Below are 24772 nucleotides of genomic sequence, written 5' to 3'. Positions count from 1 at the left end.
AGAGCAGCGTCCACGTGACCGGCTGCGGTAGTGGTGTGACGGCAAATTGCGTTGAGAAACTGACGGAACGGAAAAGCTTACTTATCATTGAATACAAGAGCAACACACTTTCGTTTTCCTTCTTTCCATTTCTTACGTGTTGAAAGCATGAACAAGGCAAAATGAAGTGCTACGCTAGCAGGCTTTTGGTGTACATCTCTTGGATGGATGTGGAGAGGTGGTTGATGAGAGTCCACTGTGTGAAAGAAGTGAGCCTGTGCCAGGGAAACTTGGCATGGCCGGGGCTTCACTAGAGAGACGGCGTCATTTGTCTACGTAGTTATTGATGCTCTTATCATGGAAAATAGGAGAGGAGTGGTGGTTTCACGTGGTTATACACGGCGTTTACCTTCCAAATATGGCGTAAAAATTACAGGGAGTTAGCGCCGGTGTAGCGGCCCCTGATTGCTCGGAGCCTGTAGCCTGCAGCCTGCAGCGCACCTGCCGTGCATGTTGTTCCACAGACAGCACAGTCATAAGTCGCGACCGGTCACAACGAAGTCACCACTGGTAGATGGAACATTTATTAGTTACCTGCGACTGGTAGCGCAAAGTGCTCGACCATCCAAGTACTACGCTTCACCAAGTACAGATGTGACTTGGTCATTTAATTATTATTTTGACATGTGTCAACTTGGGCAAAAGCCTTGGGCAACGGAAGCGGCAAGTTGGGTAGTACTTTGGCAATAGGTACATAGGTAGGCACGCACCTACTCGCTCACCTTTATTATGTGCGAGCTGGTCTGGGCTGGGCCACCACCACGGCCGGCCAGCCGCGCCTGCATTCTGCGGCGCCCGTGGCAAAAATTATTTAGTATGCCTCTCCTCCAGATCTCGTCCCTCCCCCCCTTTCCCTCTCCTTCATCACAAACAAAAGTCAACTTGTGTCTCCGCGCAACGCACCGTCGTCTGTCGATATTTCCACCCGATTCTAGGGCACCAAGCTACCCTGACCAACTCCCCCCTCATTGCACCAGAGTTCAACTCACATCCTCCGCCTCCGCCGGATACCTGAACCCCCGTCAACCTCGCAATCGTTCTCAGCGTCATTCCTACCTGCAAGCTACACCACGCACATTTCCATCTCCATTCAAACCCGCACATCTTTAAAATGTCTGCTACCGCCGTGGAGAAGGCTACTGATGCCACCGTCAATGACGTTGCCAACACTCTGAGCAACACCTCTATCAATGACAAGGCCGCTGCCAACGAGGCCGCCTCTGCCTCCGCTGCAGAGGGCCGTCGTCTGTACATTGGCAACCTGGCCTACCTGACAACTGAGGGAGAGTTGAAGGACTTTTTCAAGAACTATCTTGTGTAAGTTGCTGCATCTATCCAGCCATGATACCTCCGCCCTTCAAGCCTCGCCCACGCCGTCGTTTGCCTCTGCGACCAATCACTCAGGCTTGGCTCCCAGTCGCTCATCATCTCTATCCATCGCCCCGACGAATGCTAACTCTTGCTCCTCTCCAGCGAGTCTGTCTCCATCCCCAAGAACCCCCGCACCGACCGTCCTGTCGGCTACGCCTTCGTCGACCTCTCGACCCCTACTGAGGCAGAGCGCGCCATCGAGGAGCTCTCCGGCAAGGAGATCCTTGAGCGCAAGGTCTCTGTCCAGCTCGCTCGCAAGCCTGAGCTGGCTGGCGAGAAGGCTGAAGGTGCCAACGGTGAAGGTGCCGGTACCGATGGTCGCCGTCGTACTGCTGGTCGTGGCCGTGGCCGTGGTGGCCGCGGCGGCCGTGGCGGTCGTGGTGGCCGTACTGGCCGCGCTGTGAGTTGCCCTACATTCGCAGCTTGTAGGTCGCACGACCATCTAACAACTGTCATAGGAGGGTGAGGAGAAGAAGGAAGGCGAGACTGGAACTGCTGGAACTGCTGAGGTTGCCGCAACCCCCGCACCTGCCACCGATGCGGACGCCGCCGCCGCTACTGAGGTTCAGCCACTTAAAGACATTACCAACAAGAAAGCAACTGACACGACAAACAAGGCTAAGAAAGAGCCTCGCGCGCCCCGTGAGCCCCGTGAGCCCCGCGAGCGCCGTGAGCGCGGTCCCCCTGCTGATGGCATTGCCTCCAAGACCAAGGTCATGGTCGCTAATCTGCCCTACGACCTGACCGAGGAGAAGGTATGGAAAAAAGAAACAAATTACGAGTACACAGGGAACATGGCTAATTGCATTTCGACCTCTAGCTTATTGAGCTCTTCAAGGCTTACGAGCCTTCTTCTGCCAAGATCGCTCTGCGCCCCATCCCCCGCTTCATGATCAAGAAGCTGCAGGCTCGTGGTGAGGCACGCAAGGGCCGTGGCTTTGGTTTCGTTACCCTGGCTACTGAGGAGCTGCAGCAGAAGGCCGTTAGCGAGATGAACGGCAAGGAGATTGAGGGCCGTGAGATCGCTGTCAAGGTTGCTATTGACAGCCCTGACAAGACTGATGAGGAGGCCAACGCCCCCGAGGGCGAGGCCGCTGATAAGGAGGCTGCTGCTGAGGCTCCTGCCGCCACTGCTGCCGCCTAAACGAATCCTTAAGGCACAACTGGCACGCTAGTATCTTAGCCTTGCCTATGAGCACAGCCAACGATTTGGCACGCAAGTTCGACGAAATATGACTACTTCCAACGCAATATTCTTTTTTTCTCGCACGAGTGTGATGTGAACGACTCAAGGGACGCTTTGATATTGGGTGGCTTTCTTCAATTATTTTGCTCGCGATTTCGTATCGATATTGGTGCATGATGAGCATGGCATAGATGTCTTCACAGCTAAGGTAGTGCTTACCACCTTTTAATGTGTTCTGCTCCTTGAAGTTCTTGCTTTTTCATTTAATGGGACTGTAGACTAATGAAGCTGAATTAATTGACTCCCTGTATGCGTGACTGGCTGTTGGTGGGTGTTTGTGCGTACTTATGAATATTCATCTCAACATGGTCATCATGTTGGTTTCCAGCTTCCACACAGGGCGGCTCCTGGCGGTTGCCCCGCCTATGATCCGTCGGTGTCCCATAATAATCTGGGGCGGTCGTCCAGGCACAAACGTCCACTCCGTCCCTCGATATTGCCAGCGCTGCCACTTCACACTTCACCCAAGGGAGTGGCGTTGAACATCTGGCTCAGCAAAGGCAAGAAAATATCAACTACTTTACACGGGAAAGCCAGACACAATGGCGTCCAAGGCAATGTGGGAGGTCGATCCGGAGACGCGATCCAAGGTAAGGACAGTTGTCGCATGCCACCTGACATCCCCCTTTCCTCAGCCGTCGTATGCGCCCGACCCGACTGACACCCCGTTCTCCGCAAAAAGCTGGCCGCGATTCAAAAAGAATCCAAGAATAACGTCTGCTGTGACTGCAACGCCCCGTCTCCGCAATGGGCGTCGCCGAAGTTTGGCGTCTTCATCTGCCTGTCGTGCGCGGGTGTGCACCGCGGTCTGGGCGTGCACATTTCTTTTGTGAGGAGTATCTCGATGGATGCCTTCAAGGCTAGCGAGATTGAGCGAATGCGGCTGGGAGGAAACGAGAACTGGCGGGACTTTTTCGACACGCACGACGACACACAAATGCGCGGCCTCTCGTGGGACGATGCCACCATTGCGGAGCGGTATAGCGGCGAGGTCGGCGAGGAGTACAAGGAGCGCTTGTCGTGCAAGGTCGAGGGCAGAGAGTATGTGCCAGGCGAGAAGAAACCGCCGCAGCCGCAGCCGGCCGCTGTCAAGGCGTCGGCGGCCACCCCGTCATCGTCTTCCCGGACGGGCACGCCGCTGAGCGGCACCGCCAACCGGAACAGCCGCAGTCAGAGCCCGGCGCAGTCGGGGGGTAAGGTCAAGGTGGACGACAAGTACTTTGCCAAGCTCGGCGCGGACAATGCCTTGCGACCCGACGACCTGGCCCCAAGCCAGGGCGGCAAGTATGCGGGCTTTGGCAACATGCCAGCGTCGAGCAAGAGCAATGGCAACAGTGCGCTTCCCAACTTTGACGAGGTGCAGCAGGATCCATTTGCTGCCATTTCCAAAGGCTTCGGCTGGTTCACGTCCACCGTGTCCAAGACAGCCAAGACGGTTAACGACGGGTACATTCAGCCTACAGCTACCAAGGTAAGCTGACTTTATAAGCCCCGGACTACTCTATGCACGCAACTCCTTTACTAATGCAATGTTCAACGACTGTAGTTTGCCGAAGGAGACTTTGCCAAACAAGCGCAGCTTACAGCGGCGCAACTAGCCCGGCAGGCGCAGCTGGCCGGTAAGAATGCTCAAGAGGGATTCAACCGTTTCGTCGAGGGCAATGACACAGGGCACGCTGCTAGACGCCAAGCCCCGCTGGACGAGAGCAAAAAAGACTTTTGGGACTCGTTCTCAAGCCTCGCGGATCAAAAGCCAGCGCAGAGCAACAGCTCCATTGGCACGAGCGCCATGGGGATGGGTAAAAAGGGAAATACACCGCCTGCGGCGCAGAAAAAGAATGACGAGTGGGATGACTGGTAAGACAATGATTACGGCCATCGAAGTGTTTTTTTGTTTTCATCTTTTTTCTATGTTCATTTGCCGCTCTCTCAATTGCTGGAATGATTCCCTTTTTTACGAACGATTTGCATGGGAGTGTATGGCGTGTTCTTGGCCGGGGTAGATGCATGGAGCAAATTGCTATAGAGTTTTTTTAATCTAGAACCATTTATTCAACAACATTTATACACGCATCTAGCCGATTGATCTTCAGTCACAGACGTCGATTTCCGGTCGGCCGCCGATGGTCGGTGAGCTGTCCGGGCTCACGTGACACGTTTTGTCCACTCAGATTTGGTGCGGCCGGCGCAAGCCGGCATGTGTCGGATCGATGTGGGTTGCGCCAGCGACAACCAGAGCCGACCCAGCCAAGCTTAAGAGCCAAAGCCGGTCTTCTTCCCAGCACAACCCGCCTCTGTTGCATTTCGTCCCTAGCATTGAGACGTCAATCGACAAGTAAACCATGTCTTCGCTACGAATTCTTGTTCCCATTAAGCGGGTAATTGATTATGCTGTGAGTTTTTTTCCTGCCCTCCCTACGCCGTCTGCCTCTCTTTTCTTTGTCTGTTTGCTCGGGTCCTCGGAATGGGCAGCAAAGGGTTAATGACATCTTCCCGCCACACAGGTCAAGCCGCGCGTCAACAAGGCGCAGACGGGCGTCGAGACGGCCGGCGTGAAGCACTCGATGAACCCGTTCGACGAGCTTTCGGTCGAGGAGTCGGTGCGGATCCGGGGGGAGGAGCGCAGCCCGGGCGGCGTGGAGGACATTTGCGTGGTGTCGGCCGGGCCGGCCAAGGCGCAGGACGTGCTACGGACGGCGATGGCGATGGGCGCGGACCGGGCCATCCACGTGGAGCTGGCCGAGGGCGAGGAGCTGGAGCCGCTGGCGGTGGCGAAGCTGCTGGCGGCGACGGCGGCGCGGGAGAAGAGCAACCTGGTGGTGCTGGGCAAGCAGAGCATCGACGACGACGCCGGGCAGACGGGCCAGATGCTGGCGGGGCTGCTCGGGTGGCCGCAAGCGACGCAGGCGAGCAAGGTCGAGTTCGGCGCGGACGACAGCGTGACGGTGACCAAGGAGGTGGACGGCGGCGTGGAGACGGTGCGGGCGAAGCTGCCGATGGTGATCACGACGGACCTGCGGCTGAACGTGCCGCGCTACGCGAGCCTGCCGAACATCATGAAGGCCAAGAAGAAGAAGCTGGAAAAGGTCAAGCTCGGCGACCTGGGCATCGGCAACGAGGTCCGCCTCAAGATCCTCAAGGTTACTGGTAAGTTATTTTGCAACAAGACAACGGTCCTTACACGGGGTTTTTGCCCTTATTTATTCGTTACTATGTACTGACATATTTGGCTTGTAGAACCTCCCGCGAGACAGGGTGGTGGCAAGGTCGAGGATGTCGACGGCCTGGTTAGCAAGCTCAAGGAGCTCGGTGCTCTGTGAAGAGGGAATGGGGATATGCAACAATAAACACCTGTAGGACCACGATCATAGAACCATGACCAAAAGCCCATGATTTACAATGGTGAGCCGACATGTGAATTCCTCTTCATATTCAAGTGATGGGCATAATTCGAAACGTTGGGAGCAAAAGGTGTGAATGGATTGAGGAATCACATGCAGCCAATTTGCCACATTCACTTCCATCTACCCGTACTGAAATGCGCCTTAGCCAAGGAAGTTGAATCATGCACCGTGCAGCACATGCATATGCTGGTTGCCTGGGGCATTCATACCCCAAGGGGAATGGGCACGCGATCCTGTAGATCTGTCGAGGTGTACGTTGCTTACTAAGAAATACACCGATAAATTAACTTTGGCAGGTTGCTCCGATGCTTTAAACCCCGGCACGCTAGATTGTCCAAGGCAGTTGATCTCTTGTGCCTGGCTTCTGCAAGATAAGGTCGAGCGTGCGGGACAAGATGCTGTCCGGGGCGTTGACAGTGCCAACATGGCAGGCTTGCTCCAAAGCAAGATCACCCACTCCCAATGTCACTCTTCCGTAATCCTCCAGGTGCCCAACGACATATATACACCCTAATTTGTTCATTCAGCTATACATCAAGCCGGCATAAATTGGCTCAACTGCAGCTGCAGGGCAGGACAAGACACCAGCTTTGTCTTGGAGGCCAGAAAAAGCTGCAGTGGAGCGGCAGATAAAGCGGCGTAGAAAAGAGGGGAAGTATTGACTAGACGAACCAATAGAAGACGGCAACTCTATTGCATTAGTTGCATTTTGGAGGGGACAGTAGCAAGAAAAAAAAGGCGCCGATACCGTCCGGCGTCCCAACAACCCGTGGTCCCCGGAGTGCCACTAGAGTCATTTCTTCAACCATCCCAGCGCTGGGTGCACTTTTTCTACAGTGAATTGAGCGGGCTGGCCAGGCCCTGTGGCTCGCTTCTCTCAGGTACCTATGCCACACACGGCATGTCTGAAAAAGCTGGTACCTGACCTGCTAAACCCCTGCGTTGTTCGGGTTATCCATTTACTGGTTTTTAAATGCTCTCTTTTTCTTTCTGCAGGCTTACTTGTCCTTGTCAATTTATGTAGTAAAATCGATTCATCGGCATTATTACCCCATACTACCCTCCCTCTTTTACTAGTAGAAACACACTGCTGCAACCAAATTACCAAGTCACCCGCCCCAGATGAGCCGCTAAAATTACTTAATAGGTACCAGAGTAAGCTCGCCCACTCGCCGGTCTCGGGAGCCTTTTACAGTCAGTCACCACCAAAAAACTTGCCGCGCTGGTGCCTTTTCCCCATCACTGGGCGCTACACACTCTTTCGTCCCTCTCCATCCTCCTCCAGATAATTTAATCAAACCGCCTCGCCTCCGCGACCACCCTCCGGACGGCCTCACCACCCTCTGTCCCACAACCCTTTCCGATTCATCGCGACACCCACGGCATTCTCTGCTGTTTTAAATCACATCCCAATCGACCCTGGCCGCTGCCCTCGGTACGTCGCTCCGCCGCCCAAAACACCTCTTGCATACACCGCTCTCCCTGCTGCAGCAGCATCACGCATCACCCCGTCAGCACGCAACCCAGACTAACCATTGACCCTCCTCCCTCCCATATAGTCTGCGCGGCCTCCAGCAAGATTCCTCCGACCCCTTTGCGTCGCCCTCAGATTATGAACAAGACCCCTCCCTCGAAACAGATCTGGAACCCGGCTTTCAAGCAAATCTAAACGCTTTCGCCCAAAATGTTTGCTGCCCGCCTGACAAGCCGTGCTGCTAAGCCCGTCGCCCGCCTGGCGATGCCCGCTCGCAGCAGCTTCATGCCGGCCCAAGTCCAATATCTCTCCTCTGGTAGCAAAGGCAGAGCTATGCCCAAGCGTGGCAAAGCCGGCACCGCACCCGTTGCCTCTGTCCCTGCTACTTTTACCATTCGCGTATGTCTCATCCCCCCTCGATTTTTGCCCAATCTTATACCTTCCCCCGCAAAGCCGCTTTTTGCTAATTCGCTCATCTCCAGGACGGTCCCATTTTCCGTGGAAAAGCCTTCGGCGCCAATGCTAACATCTCTGGCGAGGCGGTCTTTACCACGTCCCTCGTTGGATATCCCGAGTCTATGACCGACCCTTCCTACCGCGGTCAGATTCTCGTCTTCACTCAGCCTCTGATTGGCAACTACGGAGTCCCCTCAAACGAGCGTGACCAGTACAACCTTCTCAAGTACTTTGAGTCACCCCACATCCAGTGCGCCGGTGTTGTCGTCTCCGACGTGGCCCTCAACTACAGCCACTGGACCGCCGTCGAGAGCCTGGCCCAGTGGTGCGCTCGCGAGGGTGTTCCTGCAATCTCTGGAGTCGATACCCGAGAAATCGTCACGTTCCTCCGAGAGCAGGGTTCCTCCCTCGCCAGAATTTCCATCGGCGACGAGTACGATGCTGATGAAGACGAGGGCTTCATCGACCCTGGCCAGATCAACCTCGTCAAGCGCGTCAGCACCAAGGCTCCCTTCGTCGTCGAGTCGCCCGGCGCTGACCTGCACGTTGCCCTCATTGACTGCGGTGTCAAGGAGAACATCATGCGAAGCCTCGTCAGCCGCGGCGCCTCGGTTACTGTTCTGCCTTACAACTACCCGATCCACAAGGTCGCTCAGCACTTTGATGGCGTCTTCATCTCCAACGGCCCCGGCGACCCGACTCACTGCCAGGAAACTGTCTACAACCTCGCCCGCCTGATGGAGACCTCATCCATTCCCATCATGGGCATTTGCCTCGGCCACCAGCTTCTGGCTCTCGCCGTCGGTGCCCGAACGATTAAGCTCAAGTACGGCAACCGCGCCCACAACATCCCTGCACTCGACTTGACCACGGGTCAGTGCCACATTACCAGCCAGAACCATGGCTATGCCATTGATGCCAGCACTCTACCGAGCGAGTTCAAGGAGTACTTTGTCAACCTGAACGACGGCAGCAACGAGGGTAAGCAGTGCTAAATATTCATAAAACTGGACTTTTCAAGCTAACTGAACATCAAGGCATGATCCACAAGACTCGCCCCATCTTCTCGACTCAGTTCCATCCCGAGGCCAAGGGCGGTCCCATGGACAGCTCGTACCTCTTTGAGAAGTATCTCGACAGCGTCCGCCAGGCCAAGAGCGCCCAGACCGTCTACAAGGACAACCGCCCCAGCCAGTTCCTCCTCGATGTCATGAGCCGCGAGCGTGTTGGTGTTGAGCCCGAGTCGCTCGCCAGCGCTGCTTAAATACTCGAACGGGTTGAATTTCACAACAAATGAGAACTCATGAGAGGACAGGGTAACGGAATGCAGTGGGGAATATTAGAAAAGGAAGATATCTAGTTGAAACATAAAAGAATATGAAGGACATCTAAAACCGCTTATTCACATATTCTCTGCACTTTCTCAATCAGTCTCAGTAAGGGCCGGCCAAAGCAAACTTTCTGTCGGGGTGAATGCTCCCATATATTACTAAAAATCTATTTTCTGAGTCGCCTCTGTAATTGCCCAAACTGTTATCTCACCAGGCCCGACTCTACCGATCGACCGTGATCTGGTTAACAAAAGCAAATTATTCTCAACATCCGACCATGTGCTTTGCCCTTTGCCCTTTGCCCTTTTGCCGCCCCATAAACGCCCTCCCTTCCGAATAAAAGACACACAAGCCAAGAAACGAAGATACAAGATACAAACCACGAAAAAGAAAAAAAAAACCGAAAGGAAGAAGGGGTCGTCTGGCAGGTCCTAATAGCGGCGATCGCGGTCCCTGTCATCTTCCCATCTTCGCCCACCACCACCACCACCACCACCAGGCAGGTAGCGGTCGGATCGCCGACCTCCTCCACCACCTCGGCCGCCGCCAAACTTGCCGCCCAAGCGGCCACCACCACCGCGGCGGCCACCACGTTCCCGGTGCGGCGGCCGGATCCCCTCAAAGACCTCCTTGCCGCGGTCGACGAAGCCGTCGCCGCTCTCAAACGAGTAGCGGTTGAAGTCGCGGCCGAGCGGGCGGCGCGAGTCCGCCGTATAAAAGGAGCGCATGTTGTCGACGCGGCGACGCGCGAGCGTGGGGGCGACGCGCTGGAAGGTGATGACCGGACGGGCGCGCGTGCGCTGCAGCTCGTAGTCGAGGTCGCTGGGCGGCGGCGGGATGGCGGCGGGCTGCTGTTGTCTGCTGTCGAGGTCGTCGCGGTCGCGAGGACGAGCGCCGCGCGGGCCGGTAGGTGCGTCAATCGTGGTGGCGGTGTTGACGTTGCCGGCTTTGCTCGACGGGCCGGTCGGTGGAGGACGAGCGCCGCTGCCACCGCCGCCAACTTGCTTCAGATGAGCCTCGACAACGCCGTCGGCGCCGGTGGTGTAGATGACTTCCCAGCGGGCCGTCGACCGTCCAGGTCGGCCGCCACCGCTGTTGTTGCCTTGCTCCATGGCGATCCAGTCGTTGATCTTGTCCTGGGGCACGAAGTCGACGAAGAGCGCTCTCCTGTTGCTCTCGTCGGGCCAGACGCGGTCGTGCAGCAGCGCGCGCACGCGCGTCGCAGCCCGCACCGAGGACAGAACGACAAACGCATGCGTGCGGATCTGGTCCAGGTGGAACTGGACGATGACGCTGTTGTCGTCGGCCTGGCCGTCACTCGCACCTCCTGACGCCAACTCGCAGACGTGCGCCTGCACGTCGGCCGGGCGAAGCGGGCGCATGAGGTTACTAATGTACAGCGCCGCTGTGGCCGGGTGCGTCGCCGGCGCCACATGGTGATCCACGTCCATCGTGTCTATGTGGGTGTCGGTATTGTCGCTGGCAGAGACGAGGGCGGCTGTCTCGGGTGCATGCGTGGGTGAAGGAGAACGGCGAGACGGAGAAGAGGGAGGCAGGTGAGGTTGCTCCGCTGGCGGGTTGTTTGATGTCAGGGGCGGCGGCGTTTGTTCAACGTCGGCAGGTGGTGCTGGTGCTGCTGCAGGCCCATCAGCCGGCAGCAACTCCTCTGACCTTTCCGACTTCTCTTCCTCGTTGACCGGTGTAGGGGATGGCTCTTCTTGTTCTTCTTGTTCTTCTCGTTCTGGCAGTGCTCGAGCCCGTTTTGCTGCAGTTTCCACTTCGTCGGGCGACGGGGTTGCCGATTTGCGTTTGCGCTTCTGCGAGTCATCGCTAGGCAGGTCCGTCGGCGGCAGGTAACCGGCGTTTGCGGTTTGTGTTGTCTCGGCCACATCGGCGACCTTTCCGACTACTTCCTCCAACACAGAATCAGTCTCGTTGGACGCCGCTATTTTTGTCGTCGTTGCCGGCACAGGGCTGGCGGCCGCCACTGGCGACGCGTTTGTTTCGGCCGCTCCATCGTCTTCGGACGGTGCTGCTGATTCACTCTGTTCCTCCTCGTCTGCCGGTGCTTCGTCTGCAGCGGGTCCCGTAGCGGCATCAGCTTCGTCGAGTCGCGCGATGAGCTCTGCCTTGAGACCGTGTTGCGGAAGATCACGTCGCTTCAGCTCGGCCTTGAGGTCCACGACCTTGAGTTTGGCCCAGTCAGCCATGGTTGGCAAAGCTGTGTTGAAGTTTTGATTGATGACGACGCGGTAGAGGTGCATAAATGCGCAACTTGAATAATATGTTGACCCAAGCGACGCGACACTGGCTGTCGAAATTGTAGACTCGCGTGTGTAGGAGAGCTCGTTTGCTTGTTGTCGAGTTGGCGCTGTGCGCAAGGAGCTGCGAGCACGCGGCCTGCGTGATGAGCGTGAAGCGATGGAAAGACACTGTTGTATCGAGCGTCCAGAGCGAGCGTTCTGCAGCTTGTGACTTGGTTTGCTTGGTACAGGTAAAATTCTGTAACAAATGAAAGAAAGCGAGTGCGTTGCGCAACGTCAGGGACAAAAGGCGGCTGGCTTGCACGGGCACCTTGTCAAGCTTTTAGCTAATCGCGTCGCGATTGGGCAAAGCATGGGGCGTTCATCCAGGATGGGATGAGTTGACTGGACCGGGGATTTGGGCCGCTATAATCGCTGTCTCCACGTTAAAAAGTGGGCGATCGAGGTTGAGAAGCTCCAGAGCCTCAGAGGAGTCTGAGCCGGTGTGCAAAACGCGGGCCGAAAGCAATTGAATTGATTTTACGGCATACACACACTGTACAAATCACTGACGTGGGACACACTAATGGAGTAGTGCTGCATGCTGGACAGCACACGACTCCCCTCGCCTCACGAATTCACACACAAAGTCCAGTCGCGAGCGAGTGGGGCCGTGGACGCATGCATCTGTAGGGGCATTCAGAGTTACTTTAATGGTACAGATATTGCTCTCAACTAACTCAGGAGAAGAAAAGCACACGAGAGTATTGCCGCATAATCCAATAGACAGCGGCAATATGACTCACACCAAACGTAGCACTCAATCTACTACTGGCGGTATGGCCAACAGGTCTCAAGCCCAAGAGGGGTGCATAGTCCCAACAGGCTATAATACAACGAACTATGCAAAAATTAGACATCGAGACCGTCGACAACCACGCCCTTGCTCCAGTTCCACTGCATGATCCTGGAGACTTCCGCCGCACACCCATCGTCAACCAGAGCGCTGACAAGATACAAAGCAGCATCGATGCCAGCGCTGTTGCCTCCAGCCGTAATGACACGAAGACCGCCAAGGCGCATGGCAGCACGGCGGGCGATCGACTCACGACGGCCAGTCTCCTTGAAGGACATGCTGCCCTTGCTGCACGAAACCATTAGTACATGGTGCCATCTTTATTGTAGTGTCGTATTTGCGAGGGTGGGGCTTACCGAGCTGTCTGGGATGGTCGGCGGCCTGCATCGGACTTGCGACGAATGTATGGGTTCTCGTCCTCATCGCCGAGGTCAAAGCGAAGGTTGTTGACGACGTATCGGGCATCCTCGATAACGTCAGTGCGCTCCTGGAGGTTGCGAGTAGCAGCATCGCTGCACTCATTCTCAAACTTGGTCATGAAGTCGGGGTGGCAGGTGGCGGAGAGGCCAGAGAGAATGCCCTCGCGGGCGAGGAAGAGGGATCCGCCTGAGATGGAGAACATGGTTCGCTCCCTGCCGGGATCGCGCTTCTGGAGCTCGGCAAAGTCGTTGATGAGGCCGAGGGGCTGCGCATCGGTCTTGAGAATCTCCTCCGAGTTGCCGCCGAGGATGACGAGAATGTCAAAGTCCTCGAGGCGCTCGTGTGCCTCCTTGAAGGTGATTTGAGAACCGATAACAGCACCCTGCTCGGAAAGAACCTTTGGTTCGGCTCCGACAATGGTGACCTCGAAGGCTTTGCTGGCTGTGGTGCAGGTGCGGGGTCAGCGAGGTGCTGCCAACGCCAGCCACAAGATGCAGCTGGGGACAAACGGTACTTACACTGGTCGTTGAAGTCGTGGGCGGCCGTGGTAAAGACCTTCATGGGACCGGTGAGGTCCAGAATGTCAAACTTGGGGTGCAGGGCGATGAGCACATCAATGGGCTCATCGGCCACTGCAGAGCTCTTGTTCACACTCATCTTGACGGTATTGTATGTTTGTTGTTGTGTGGTGAGGGGGTGTGGGTGGGTATGGTGTGGTCACGCGAGTCAATTGGGCAGAAGAAAACGGTGAAGAGTAAAGGAGGATGGAGGTGCGAAGAGGCAATGGATCGAGGATGGTGTAGATGGAAAATGTAGGAAGAATTGATGGCGTTAATAGATAGATGAAAAGGAAGAAGAAAGAGGAAAGGAAGGGTGAGGGGGTCAGGAGGAGGGGGATGATATAAGAAGAGACCAGGCAGATGAAAGCCCAAGAGTGACTTGGGGTGCCTCAGGGCTCAATTACAAGGGCCCATAGAAGGCTGGGTCAATTACCCCGCGTTTGGCCAGCGAATCATGCCAGAAGCTAGAATGGCAGCTGTGTGTGTGCGTGTGTGTGTGCTGGACCAATGCCAGCGATACACGCAATGCTGCATTCGTCTGGTTGCGTATAGCACGGCAGGGCGTCTTCATTAGAGCTCAAAGCCAATGCCAACCCTGCGGGACTGGGCCGGGCGGGTCGTGCTGGGCCAGGGTACTGAATTCTTTCTACTGGTATGTATGATGCGCGCACTTGTCCATCCAGTCTTGCTTCTGCTGAATTGGTGCCATCTCCTAGTCCTCAAATTATCGATCAGCTGATTCTAAATTAATTTGGTGCTTTGTGTCTAGCTTTGATACATTGCTGCGTTCTTGTCTGAAGCTTTCTTTCTGGACGGGCAACTGTCCTCTCTTGCCGTGGGGTCGGTCATGCGCCCTGGATGCGGGGTTTTAGGGGCTCCATCTTCCTGCGCGCAGTGGGCCGACGCAAGTATTCGCTACATGGCCGGCCGCCGATGGCATCGCTTCTTCAGTGGGTACCCGCAACCTCTTCTGCCACCGCTTCCATGGCCTTTCGCCAGCGATCGCGCCGCCGTGACTAACGCCAGCCGGGCACTGGCCCCATAGCTCCAGTGGGACTCTAACCTGACCTCGTCACCAAGATCGGACCACGCCTGCTTCCCATACCACATTGTCTGTCCAAAGCTCGTGTTACCAGCCGTGACATCACGGAACTTATCCATTACCTGCCGCCTTTGTTCCCCCAACGCTCAGGCAACAGCGTTACTTTAAGCGCGGGCTCGTCTGAGCCCGCAGCAACAATCAATTTGGCCAAAAATCTCTGCAGCCGGCCGGGATGGCTTCCTCGAGGTATGGCATCACCACCCGCCCTCCCCGCTCTCTCCCCTCCCCTCACTCCCGTCTACCGCGCCGTCATCGCACATCGCTGATCAGGCCCACTCGAATAGCTCCGTCAAGGACCTCTGCAAGATCATCACAGCCTACATTGCAGAGCCTGCATTGCCCCTGCCCGACGACGTCAAAGCTGCCATCACCGCGTACCTCGACAAGCACGAGACCTATGACGACGCCGTTGCCGACCGACTTCAGGAAGAGCTTGTCTCCATCTTTGATAAGTATGTCCGAGGCAATGCAACTGCTACTGGGCCATGGATGGCGGTCCTCCGCCGCATCCAGATGGCCTTGCAGAGCCCTGAAAAGGTGCTCTTCTGGTTTGATGCCTGCCAAAACATACTCGACAACACACCGTTAGACAAGGCCGTTGTCAAGGAGACTATTGCTGCAATGATGAACACGGCTCTCTTGGCTGAGAAGCTGCAGGATTCCTTCGACGAGGATTTAACGTCCAATCCCATCATAGATCGTCTTCTCTCCATCTGGATAGACAACTTCTATCCTGCTCACATTGAGGGCAACAAGTCCTTGGAGCACAATGAGCAGCTTTTGAGAGAAGCTCTGGGCCAATTTGGAAGACGAAAACCAAAGGTTCGTCATTTCAAACTTAATAGGCAGTTTCGATATGCTTACTGTTGGTTAGGAGTTCTTTGCGTCGCTCAATAAGCTCTTTGTAAAGCAAGAACATCGAGAACCGCTCCTCCGATTCTTTTGCGCCTTCATCCAAGGACAGCCACCACACCTGTACCAGATTCTCGAGACGCAGCTCTGGACAAGCCTGCTGCAGTGTTTGCAGCTCGATACATCTACCACGGTGGTGTCTGCAGCCCTGACGACTGTTATCATGCTATTACCACACATGCCGAGCGATCTAGTACCCCATCTGCCGACGCTATTTAATATATATGCGCGTTTACTGTTTTGGGAACAAGAACGATCAGGCTCTATCGAGATGGCATCTCTTGATGCCGCCTACACAGCAAGCTGGGCCGCGTGCACGTATGAACCAGACTCTGAAGACTTGGAAATTGGCCATCTTGGACAGTACTTTTCCGTACTATATGGCCTCTACCCAATCAATTTCATGGACTATATTCGAAAGCCCCAGCGCCATCTACGCCACGCCGAAACCTCGGAGTCAAGCAGCATTGAGGTGCAGCCGACAGAGATGAGGTATCATTCAGAACAGTTTTGCAGCATCCATGTGCTACATCCCAACTTTTATACATTAACCATTGAATCTGAGAAGACGGATTTTACCCGCTGGATGAAGTGTGAAGCCGCCGAAGTCGTCGCCGGGTGTATGGGACTACGCACGACAACCGAGGCCGACCCCTTCGCCGAAGGTGCCTTGCCGCCTATTACACCAGCTGATGCTGCTGTGCTTCCTCATTCTTCCGATCAGCCTCAGCGTGTGACGTCTGATCCGGCGCTTCTTAGTACCAACAAGGTAGACAGCTGGCGCAAGGCTCAGTTCTCCAGCGCAGATTCCGCATCAAGCGATCGAACCCCTTCCATGATGCTGCGTAGGGGTTCTCAGTCTAGCCAACCGTCAAATAGGGAGTCTGGCGATCCCAGAATCAGACACACGGAGAGTCCTACTCAGCTGACACAGTCGCCATCTCACACACAGTTACAGGACATGATCAAGTCTAACAAGACAATCAAGTCAGGGCTTCATCAGTCGCTCGCAAACGATAGTGTCGCTTCACTGGCGCTGAGTCATCCTGATTCAAACGCTGACCGATCGGTCAAAGATGCCATGCCGCCTTCTACCTTGCCACGCACATCTGGTGCCATACCGCCCACCAACGCTGATGCTCATACTCAAGTGGTCCAGCTTCAACGTCGGGTACTTCTCTTAGAGAATGACTTGAGTTTTGAACGTTTCTTGAAGCAGCAGCACATGACGCATATTGGAGACCTCCGGCGGCGTCAAGTTGTGGAAGCTGCCACAGAGGCTGAAACGCAGAATTTGCTTATGACAAACCGCAACCTCAAGAACCGGTACGAGGAAGCCAAGAAGGCAGAGATGCAAGTCCGAAAAGAGTCGGAAAAGAGCCGCGCCATGGCAAAGAAATGGGAGACAGACTTTTACAACAAGCTAAAGAATATGCGAGAAGAGTCGAAGAAGACAGCGGCGGAGCTAGAAGAGCGGGAAAGGGAGCTCTCGGCGTCCAAAGAAGAATGCGGCAAGCTTCGAGTGCTCCTGTGCGATGCCGAAGTCAAGGAACTCAACTGGAAGCAGCATGTGCAGTCTATTGGAATCCACGGCGACGAATTGGAACGTCTACGCGACGAGGTTAATCGATTGACTCTATCAGAGCGAGATTTCCAAGCCAAAGATTTGGAGAGACAGGAAGCTATGATTAAGGCTGTAGAGACGCAAAATAGGTTGGAAGAGATGCAGATGAAGCTGACAGCTCAAGAAGCTGAAGTTCAGCAAACCAAGAGGCTCTTCCAGAGCCAACTGGCTGCTTTGCAAGAGCAGCTATCGACAAGGCAAGAGGAGCGGTCAAGACCGGGGGTCAACTCTGACCTAGCAATTGAGTCTTCACTGGCCGGCAGCCGAGCCAAGCAGGCGGAACTGCAGAAGCAGTTCGATCTGCTACAGCGCAAGTATACAAAACTCCAGTCGTCATTACTGGATATGAACGCGTCGACACCGGCTCCCCTCAATACGTCTACCGGAGGGGACTGCACCGACTACCTATCGACGTCGGCAAGCCCCGTCATGATGAGAGCGACGGCACACGGGCCACCTACATCTCCAGACGTGAATCCATACCATGTGACGCCACCACTGGATCCCAAGATTGGGGCAGCTTTGACCGCGATACCTAGTCCTAGTCCTCAGGGTAAATCCCAGGAAGCAGCCGGGCCATCACGAAGTCCAGAGCAAAGGCATTTCGGTACGTCGAGGACAAGCTTTCATGGGACTTGAAACGTTGACTTATATCGAACAGCAGGTTTACACAGTCGACTACGGCGAGATGGTGGAGACAAGGGCAAAGACGATGGTGGCAACTCATCAAGCAAGCCGAAGAAGGAGAAGAGATCTACGCTACGAGGAATTCGTGGATTTGTTTAAGTCGTCGACGTTTGTGAGAAACACATGTACGTGTTTTCTTCCAGAAGCTGCAAAACCAGGATTTGTGATGGCTAGACAGAGTGTATAATAGCCGGCTGAGGTGGGAAAGCAGAGCGGCCGAAAAGCATAGCTAAGTCATGTGTTTGCTACATGGGACGGTTTCTATTTTGTACATGGCAAAAAACAATGATTAGTGCGTTTTGTTGTCCGGCACGACGACGAGGATTAAATCCGGGCCATGCGGTGGATAGACATGTTGCGGCGAGACGCATTCCAGTGAAGAGTGCTGGTGGTTCCTGGTTGGTGAGCCAACCTGAATTGACGTCTGCCCGGTAGCGACAACTGGCAGCACTACTATGCAGCTTCTAAGAGATTTTTTTTTAGTGCAGTTAACCGGAAGCAACCGCAGAAAGAGAATGTGTGAAGATGGCGACTCATGGACAAGGTGATGAGTGACGCGTCAGCGGGCAGCAGCGAGTGAGTGAGTGAGTCGCTGCTATTCGTGGGGGTTGGCGACAGTGGAGCAGGCCGTTGAATGTGATTGAGCAGCCAAGAACAAGTAAGTGATGTTCCTAGGTAAAAAGGAAACAGCATTCAATAGCCATGGTCAACTACGTGAAGCGTAACAGAGAGGAGAAGCAAACAGGCTGTGCTGCGTGGTGTGGTGCGGTGGGGAATAGGTGGCATGGACGGACAGAAAAGTGTGGACAAGAAGAGTCTGGACTTTGTTGAGGTGTGCCTTACTTCCGATGAGTATGTGCCTGGACGCCCAGGAGACTTCTTTTTCAACGTGGGAAACTGTCAAGGATTTTAGACTTTTTGTGGTGGAACGTTGCGCAAGCGTCTACCTGACTAGTCGGCGACGTCTTTACTGTTTTGGTTGTTGAGGCATCTTGGCAGAACTCTCACTGCATCAAGTAGGAGCTGGGTGTATCTGAGCAAAAAGATGTGTCATTCATTGGCAATGCAGAGTAATGAATGCATCAGCAGGTTCGTATGAGGGATCTAATAACTTGGGTCGCTTGGGTCGAGGTGCGAGCCGGTCGGCCTTCGTATTGAGCAAGCACCTGCCTGCGCCAATTGCACCGAGAGGGTCCCGAAAGAGTCAAGAGAAGGCCCAGGACGGGTTGATAACAAACAGAGCGGCATCGAGTGATGGCTGGCACAGTGGGCTAGAAGCTCCTCAGTTGCCAGTAGGAGGCGCGCCATGACGTGGTTTGGGCTCGTATTCTGTGCCCACGGGGGTTGGCGGCGTTGCTGGCGAGTGGTGTGTGTGGTATGCAGCGTCGTAGGCAGAGACATGCAGCAAGATGAGTTGTGATTTATTGTTATTATTGTACGAATTGTTGTATTTTCATTTGATTGTTTTCCTTTCTTGCCTGAGAAGCAGTACATGCAAGCCGACTTGCGTCTTGTTGACTGGCAGGTGAAGGGAGAATAGCCGGCTAATTGTTCCGGTTTGCATGAGGTCCCGAAAATCTCACACTCGCCGCTAACTAGTGTCCAAGGCGAAAGCCGAGAAGAAGGAGCGAGAAAAACGAAAAGACGAAAAGACGAAAAAAATAAACAACGCCAGCCAGTCATGGTGCGGCTGCAAGGTACCATTATCAAGAGGCTTCAGGAGGCTCCTGGCCCCTGGCAGTGAGTGGATGGCAGATGGTGGCGGGATATACGGGCTCTTTGAGGTGGCCAAGATGCCCTGAAGCCTGAAGGCGGCGTGCTTTTTCCAGGATGGAGGCGCTGTGGACTCGCTGTATGGTTTTGTGGAGGGAAAAAACTGTGGGCGGGTGGGTTCCTGGTGCAGAGAACAGAACCTGACCAAGTCCTGGTGCGATACTTGACTTGTTTGTATCTTTCGATTCCTCGCCGCGGCCGCACAGTGGAGTATCAACACCACTGGTGCCCTTTGTGCCCTTCAGCTGGCTCTCCGTCCTGTCCGCGCCGCCGTCAAACTTTGCGCCGATGCAGGGGGGGCCTTGTCCCTGAGGTACCTCGTTCTCTTGTATCTGCGCCTCCGTGCCTGGTTCCTCGTTCCACTTGCCGCGGTCGCCCCCGAGAAACAGGGAAGTCAAGGTCACTCAGCCATCCCGATTCGGATGCTTCTCCCAGATGCCCGACTGACTGGCTGGCCTACCCCCGGTTCTTTTAACCGCTCTGCTCTGCTCTGCTTTGACTCTTACTTTTTTTCCTCTTCTTACATCTCTTGTTTGTATTGTGTATAATATCTTGTCGGATTTTTTCAGCAGTCGTTATCGTCTGCACACATTCGTTGCCGATACATACCAAGTCTTTTAAAGTCAACGGCTCCAACGTCTTACACGCCAAAACAGTCGTTATCGTCGTCACACTTCACAAACGCACACACCACATAATACAAGATGCCTTCCTCATCTAGCATCCTCGCCCTGGCCACCGCTGTAACAGGCGCCACCGCCGCCTTCCAGGGCTTCAACTACGAGAGCAAGGGCAGGGACCAGGCGGGCTTCGAGGCCGAGTTCAAGAACGCCCAAGGCCTCGAGGGCACCAACGGTGGCTTCACCTCTGCCCGTCTCTATACCATGATCCAGGACGGCACCGTCAGCGACCCCATCTCGGCCATTCCCGCCGCCATCAGCACCAAGACGAGCCTGCTCTTCGGTCTCTGGGCCTCGGCCGGCCAGACCCAGTTCGACAACGAGATCTCGGCCCTCAAGAAGACCGCCCAGCAGTACTGCGGCCAGTCCCTCGGCAACCTCGTCGCCGGCATCTCAGTCGGCTCCGAGGATCTCTACCGTGACTCGGCCCTCGGCCAGGCCGCCGGCGAGAACCCCGGCGTCGGCCCCTCCGTCCTCGCCGACTACGTCCAGCAGACCCGCGACGCCGTCAAGGGCACCTGCCTGGAGAAGGCACCCATCGGCCACGTCGACACCTGGACGGCCTACGCCAACTCGACCAACCGCGCTCTCAGCGACAAGCTCGACTGGGTCGGCATGGACGCCTACCCCTACTACGAGAACCAGAAGGACAACGGCATCGAAAACGCCAAGTCGCTCTTCCAGTCCGCCATCGACAACACCAACACCGGCACCGGCGGCAAGCCTCTCTGGATCACCGAGACCGGCTGGCCCGTGAGCGGCAAGGCCGAGAACAAGGCCCAGGCGAGCATCGAGAACGCCCAGACCTTCTGGCGTGAGGTCGGCTGCCCGCGCTTCGGCAAGGTCAACGTCTTCTGGTTCATCATGCAGGACGGCGGCCCCAGCCAGGCCTCCGCGCCCAGCTTCGGCATCGTCGGCGGCAACACGCTGAGCACCAAGCCTCTCTTTGACCTGTCCTGCGACGGCTACACCGACGGCGGCTCCGGCTCCAGCAGCTCCTCCAGCTCTGCCTCTGCCTCTGCCTCTGCCTCTACCTCTGCCTCCAGCACCAGCCCGCAGTCTGGTGCCTCCTCTACGGCCACCGGTGGCAGCCAGAGCCAGACCTCGGCCACGGCCACCTCTGCGCAGTCTTCCGGTGCCGCCTCCTCCTCCGCCGCCGCGCCCTCCGGTAGCAGCTCCTCCTCTGCCGGCGCTTCCAACCCTGGCGGCTCCGTCCCCGTCGGTACCGGCTCCCAGCCTTCCCAGAGCCAGCCCGCCGGCACCGGTGTCGTTCCCTCCCGCACTCCCACGTCGCCCGCTGGCTCCAGCACCCCCACGCCCATTGCTAGCGCCGCCGCCGCCGGTCTCAGCTCTGTTGCCGCCGCTGTCGCTGCCATCTTCGTGGCTGTTGCTGCCTTGTAAATAGCTTGACGGAGCTTCTGTGTACATTGTGGCCGCGGCATCACGGTGTCCGAGGTCATCCTCCCTTGACTGTTCCCGCGCTCCTGCGCATTGATGAATGATTGGATTAATTTAGACTTGAAAACGGATTTGGGCCCAAATAGGAAATGTTTGGGTAATGCATTGTTTTGGATACACGGAATGACAACACTCATTTGAAATGACTTGGACTTTTGGACATGACTGCAGCGCAGACCAATGATGGTGATTGAGCCGACTAACTGACTTGCTACGTCAATTCTTAATTACGGTCCGTATGCACCATGATAATCAGCCTCATCTGGATACTGTGTCACCTTGTCTCATTGGTGGGCTGATGCTGCGGCCGAGCCGAGCCATGATCCGAGCAGGTTCCAAATCTGGAACTCGGCTGGCGCGCGGCGCGCGCTGTCACTTTCTTAACAAGGGCAACCTAAAGCCAACCCCTGATCCGATCGCGCGACACGGTTCTAACAGCCCACCTAAAACTTCTTAAGCTTCTTTCTACAATCACGTCCGAAAACTCGCATTGACCCAAGTCCATTGCAGCATAATCTGGTACAATGGCGTTCAGCCCTCGACTGCGAAATTGGGCACTTTGCCTGGCCGTGCTCGTCATCTGCGTGTACGCAGCTCCACAGAGCGTGACCGCCGCCGACGCCGCCGCGGAGAGCTTGAGCTTGGAGCAGCTCGATGAGGAACTGCAGGTACGCATTATGCGATGAGAAGCGAGATGGAGCAAAAATTCTACGGAGATGATGCAAGACGGAGCTTCGCCTTGTCAAAAACGCGGTTGTTGGCGGGAGCGCGAGGGGTCGCGTGACAAAGGAGAGAGAGAGAGAGAGAGAGAGAGAGCAGGCGTACGAGAGAAGCAGCTGCAAGAACAACGCACCAAGCAAGCACCCACTGACTCAACTCCCATAACTCTACAGACCTGCTCCGTCGTGCAGCGCCTCAACGCCGCCAAGGCCGCGCACCACGACGCGCAGCCCTCCTCGCTGACCGCGCGCCTCTTCGCCGTGCTCTTCCCCGGCTCGCCGGCCGTCAACGCGCTGCTCGCGACGCTCTACATCTCCGGGCCGCCCAACTTCCTGCTCGCGCTATGCCCGACCGACATCGACCCGGCCGCGCTGTCCGTCATGGTGGCCTTCGCCGTCGGCGGCCTGCTCGGCGACACGCTCTTCCACCTGCTGCCGGAGATCTTCGTCGGCGAGGACGACCCGGCGCGTGCCACGTTTGTGCTGGTCGAGCCGAACCGCAACCTGGTGCTGGGGCTGGCCATCATGGTCGGCTTCCTGACGTTTGTCGCCATGGACAAGGGCTTGCGGATCGCGACGGGCGGCGGCGGAGGAGGGGAGAGGCATGGGCATAGTCACTCCCACGCGGCGCTGCCGGCGAGGGATGAGGGCATGGCGACGGGTGTGGACGGCATCGACAGCGGAAGTGTGAGAGTGCGCAAGGGGGGCAAGGCCGGCAAGGAGCTGGCGGCCGTGGTCGAGGCAAAGAAGGAGGTCAACCCAAGCGTCAAGCTCGGCGGCTACCTGAACTTGATGTAAGTTTCTTCTGGCAATAGCCATCACAACGTTGACACACACACACACACACACACACACACGACGACCGCTGACAACAAAAGCGCCGACTTTACGCACAACATCACCGACGGCCTGGCCATGTCCGCCAGCTTCTACGCCTCTCCGACCATCGGCGCCACCACCACCGTCGCCGTCTTCTTCCACGAGATCCCCCACGAGGTCGGCGACTTTGCCCTGCTCGTGCAGTCCGGCTTCTCCAAGCGCGCCGCCATGGGCTCGCAGTTCGTCACCGCCATCGGCGCCTTCCTCGGCACGCTCATCGGCATCGCCGTGCAGGAGTTTGGCAGCCCCGCGGCCGACGGGGAGACTACGGGAATGCCTCGGAATGCCGGCCTCTGGGGTACCAGCTTGGTGAGTTTCCTGCCAGCCTGCAGATATTTTTAAAGTTGTACTGACATGACATAGACATGGGGCGATATGCTGCTCCCCTTCACTGCTGGCACGTTCCTCTACGTAGGCACCGTCGCAGTCATCCCGGAACTGCTCGAGACGGGCCCCAACAAGATGCAGGAGCTGCGCAAGACGTTGACGCAGTTTGCGGCCATTGCGTTGGGCGCCGGCATTATGCTGTACATCTCATGGCATGATTAAGCGTCTGCTCGGCAATGGGTCTTAATAAAGAAAGGGAAAGAACAACGGTCAAGGGCAGTTAGAATTGAACAATGCAATATCAATAACGATATCCACATGCTAAATAAATCGAAACCACCAAGTTAGAAGGATGCCACCCAAATACATGCACACCACCAAAGCGTTTTCTTGACACTCGCCCGCCGTACGCAGTACCGCGTTTCATCTCAGAAACGGTCTCGTGCTTCTAGCCATAGCGGACGTCTGGCTTGCCCATGGCGCCAAAGAGATGAAATTCCAGGTGGCTGAATGCCAGCCTCAAGCACTCCAGCTGCATGCCCTGCCCGGACGAAGGATTCGCCAACTTGCAACACTCCAGAGAACCCCCCCCCCCCCCTTAAGTTGCTGTCAGCGACCGTGCTCGTTGGGAGGAAAAATATGTTGAAATGGCTGGTCCTGTAAGCTGTTCAACGTCTAGTTTTCTTAATATACAAATACATCTATCTATAGGCCGCCGCCCTCATGGTTTGTTGGTGCCGCCTCACTCTGCCTACCCGCTTGTGGGTGCCTACGTGTATGAATACCTGCAGGTGAGGAAAGGCGACCCTGGTATGTGTAGTTCATGAAAATTATAACCATGTTTCTTTATTAAATAGTAGATGCTATGTACAATTCAGTATTATACCAATTATAATAAATATCCAAGTGTGGTGGATATAGTGAGGGTGATGAGTGCATACCTAGTGGCAGGATCCTACTTGGCCGCTTGATAAAGAAGCAAACTACCTAATATCTTGTTCAATACACCAGCACTAGCAAATGGTAGACCGTAATCGGCATCAGTACTTCGGGCATGTGTATTTAGTTAACATGTTCCCGAATGATTACGTTTCCAGGTGCTGCCGCTTGTACACTTGACCCGCGGCACCAATGGCACGTTCAACAGGGAAGGTACTTTTGGCTGCACCTATTGGCGGTGGTAGCTCAGGTACTGCCTCACCTCCAACCGC

The 24772-nt window shown here is 55.7% G+C and overlaps 9 protein-coding genes across 9 annotated transcripts; 7 read left to right on the top strand and 2 right to left on the bottom strand.

The window, feature by feature from the left end:
• Nucleotides 1–1150: 1150 nt before the first annotated feature.
• ISF_03324 (RNP domain protein) lies at nucleotides 1151–2554 on the top strand (the record flags this gene model as incomplete). The annotated part of the gene is made up of 4 exons (XM_018846930.1): nucleotides 1151–1356; nucleotides 1513–1810; nucleotides 1869–2165; nucleotides 2231–2554. The coding sequence occupies 4 exons, from the start codon at nucleotides 1151–1153 to the stop codon at nucleotides 2552–2554; spliced, it is 1125 nt and encodes a 374-aa protein (XP_018705819.1).
• A 644-nt stretch (nucleotides 2555–3198) lies between these two features.
• ISF_03323 (zinc finger protein gcs1) lies at nucleotides 3199–4517 on the top strand (the record flags this gene model as incomplete). The annotated part of the gene is made up of 3 exons (XM_018846929.1): nucleotides 3199–3246; nucleotides 3339–4127; nucleotides 4203–4517. The coding sequence occupies 3 exons, from the start codon at nucleotides 3199–3201 to the stop codon at nucleotides 4515–4517; spliced, it is 1152 nt and encodes a 383-aa protein (XP_018705818.1).
• Nucleotides 4518–4998: 481 nt separating this feature from the next.
• On the top strand, nucleotides 4999–5976 carry ISF_03322 (electron transfer flavoprotein beta-subunit; the record flags this gene model as incomplete). The annotated part of the gene is made up of 3 exons (XM_018846928.1): nucleotides 4999–5049; nucleotides 5161–5803; nucleotides 5894–5976. The coding sequence occupies 3 exons, from the start codon at nucleotides 4999–5001 to the stop codon at nucleotides 5974–5976; spliced, it is 777 nt and encodes a 258-aa protein (XP_018705817.1).
• A 1768-nt stretch (nucleotides 5977–7744) lies between these two features.
• On the top strand, nucleotides 7745–9254 carry ISF_03321 (Carbamoyl-phosphate synthase; the record flags this gene model as incomplete). Its single annotated transcript, XM_018846927.1, has 3 exons — nucleotides 7745–7933; nucleotides 8017–8971; nucleotides 9028–9254. The coding sequence occupies 3 exons, from the start codon at nucleotides 7745–7747 to the stop codon at nucleotides 9252–9254; spliced, it is 1371 nt and encodes a 456-aa protein (XP_018705816.1).
• Nucleotides 9255–9752: 498 nt separating this feature from the next.
• ISF_03320 (SAP domain protein) lies at nucleotides 9753–11531 on the bottom strand (the record flags this gene model as incomplete). Its single annotated transcript, XM_018846926.1, has 1 exon — nucleotides 9753–11531. One exon carries the CDS (start codon nucleotides 11529–11531, stop codon nucleotides 9753–9755), a length of 1779 nt encoding a protein of 592 aa, XP_018705815.1.
• A 945-nt stretch (nucleotides 11532–12476) lies between these two features.
• On the bottom strand, nucleotides 12477–13497 carry ISF_03319 (ThiJ/PfpI family protein; the record flags this gene model as incomplete). Its single annotated transcript, XM_018846925.1, has 3 exons — nucleotides 12477–12708; nucleotides 12777–13281; nucleotides 13359–13497. 3 exons carry the CDS (start codon nucleotides 13495–13497, stop codon nucleotides 12477–12479), a joined length of 876 nt encoding a protein of 291 aa, XP_018705814.1.
• A 1177-nt stretch (nucleotides 13498–14674) lies between these two features.
• Nucleotides 14675–17824, top strand: ISF_03318 (hamartin; the record flags this gene model as incomplete). Its single annotated transcript, XM_018846924.1, has 4 exons — nucleotides 14675–14688; nucleotides 14787–15324; nucleotides 15377–17645; nucleotides 17703–17824. The coding sequence occupies 4 exons, from the start codon at nucleotides 14675–14677 to the stop codon at nucleotides 17822–17824; spliced, it is 2943 nt and encodes a 980-aa protein (XP_018705813.1).
• Nucleotides 17825–20202: 2378 nt separating this feature from the next.
• ISF_03317 (GPI-anchored cell wall beta-1,3-endoglucanase EglC) lies at nucleotides 20203–21579 on the top strand (the record flags this gene model as incomplete). The annotated part of the gene is made up of 1 exon (XM_018846923.1): nucleotides 20203–21579. One exon carries the CDS (start codon nucleotides 20203–20205, stop codon nucleotides 21577–21579), a length of 1377 nt encoding a protein of 458 aa, XP_018705812.1.
• Nucleotides 21580–22160: 581 nt separating this feature from the next.
• On the top strand, nucleotides 22161–23783 carry ISF_03316 (Zinc/iron permease; the record flags this gene model as incomplete). Its single annotated transcript, XM_018846922.1, has 4 exons — nucleotides 22161–22304; nucleotides 22530–23149; nucleotides 23234–23543; nucleotides 23598–23783. The coding sequence occupies 4 exons, from the start codon at nucleotides 22161–22163 to the stop codon at nucleotides 23781–23783; spliced, it is 1260 nt and encodes a 419-aa protein (XP_018705811.1).
• Nucleotides 23784–24772: the final 989 nt, after the last annotated feature.

This window comes from Cordyceps fumosorosea, assembly GCF_001636725.1.
Source record: "Cordyceps fumosorosea ARSEF 2679 chromosome Unknown scaffold_6, whole genome shotgun sequence".
NCBI classification, from domain to species: Eukaryota; Fungi; Ascomycota; class Sordariomycetes; order Hypocreales; family Cordycipitaceae; genus Cordyceps; species Cordyceps fumosorosea.
The sequence above is the reverse complement of the archived record's forward strand: the minus strand, read 5'-3'. Positions and strand labels throughout refer to the sequence as shown.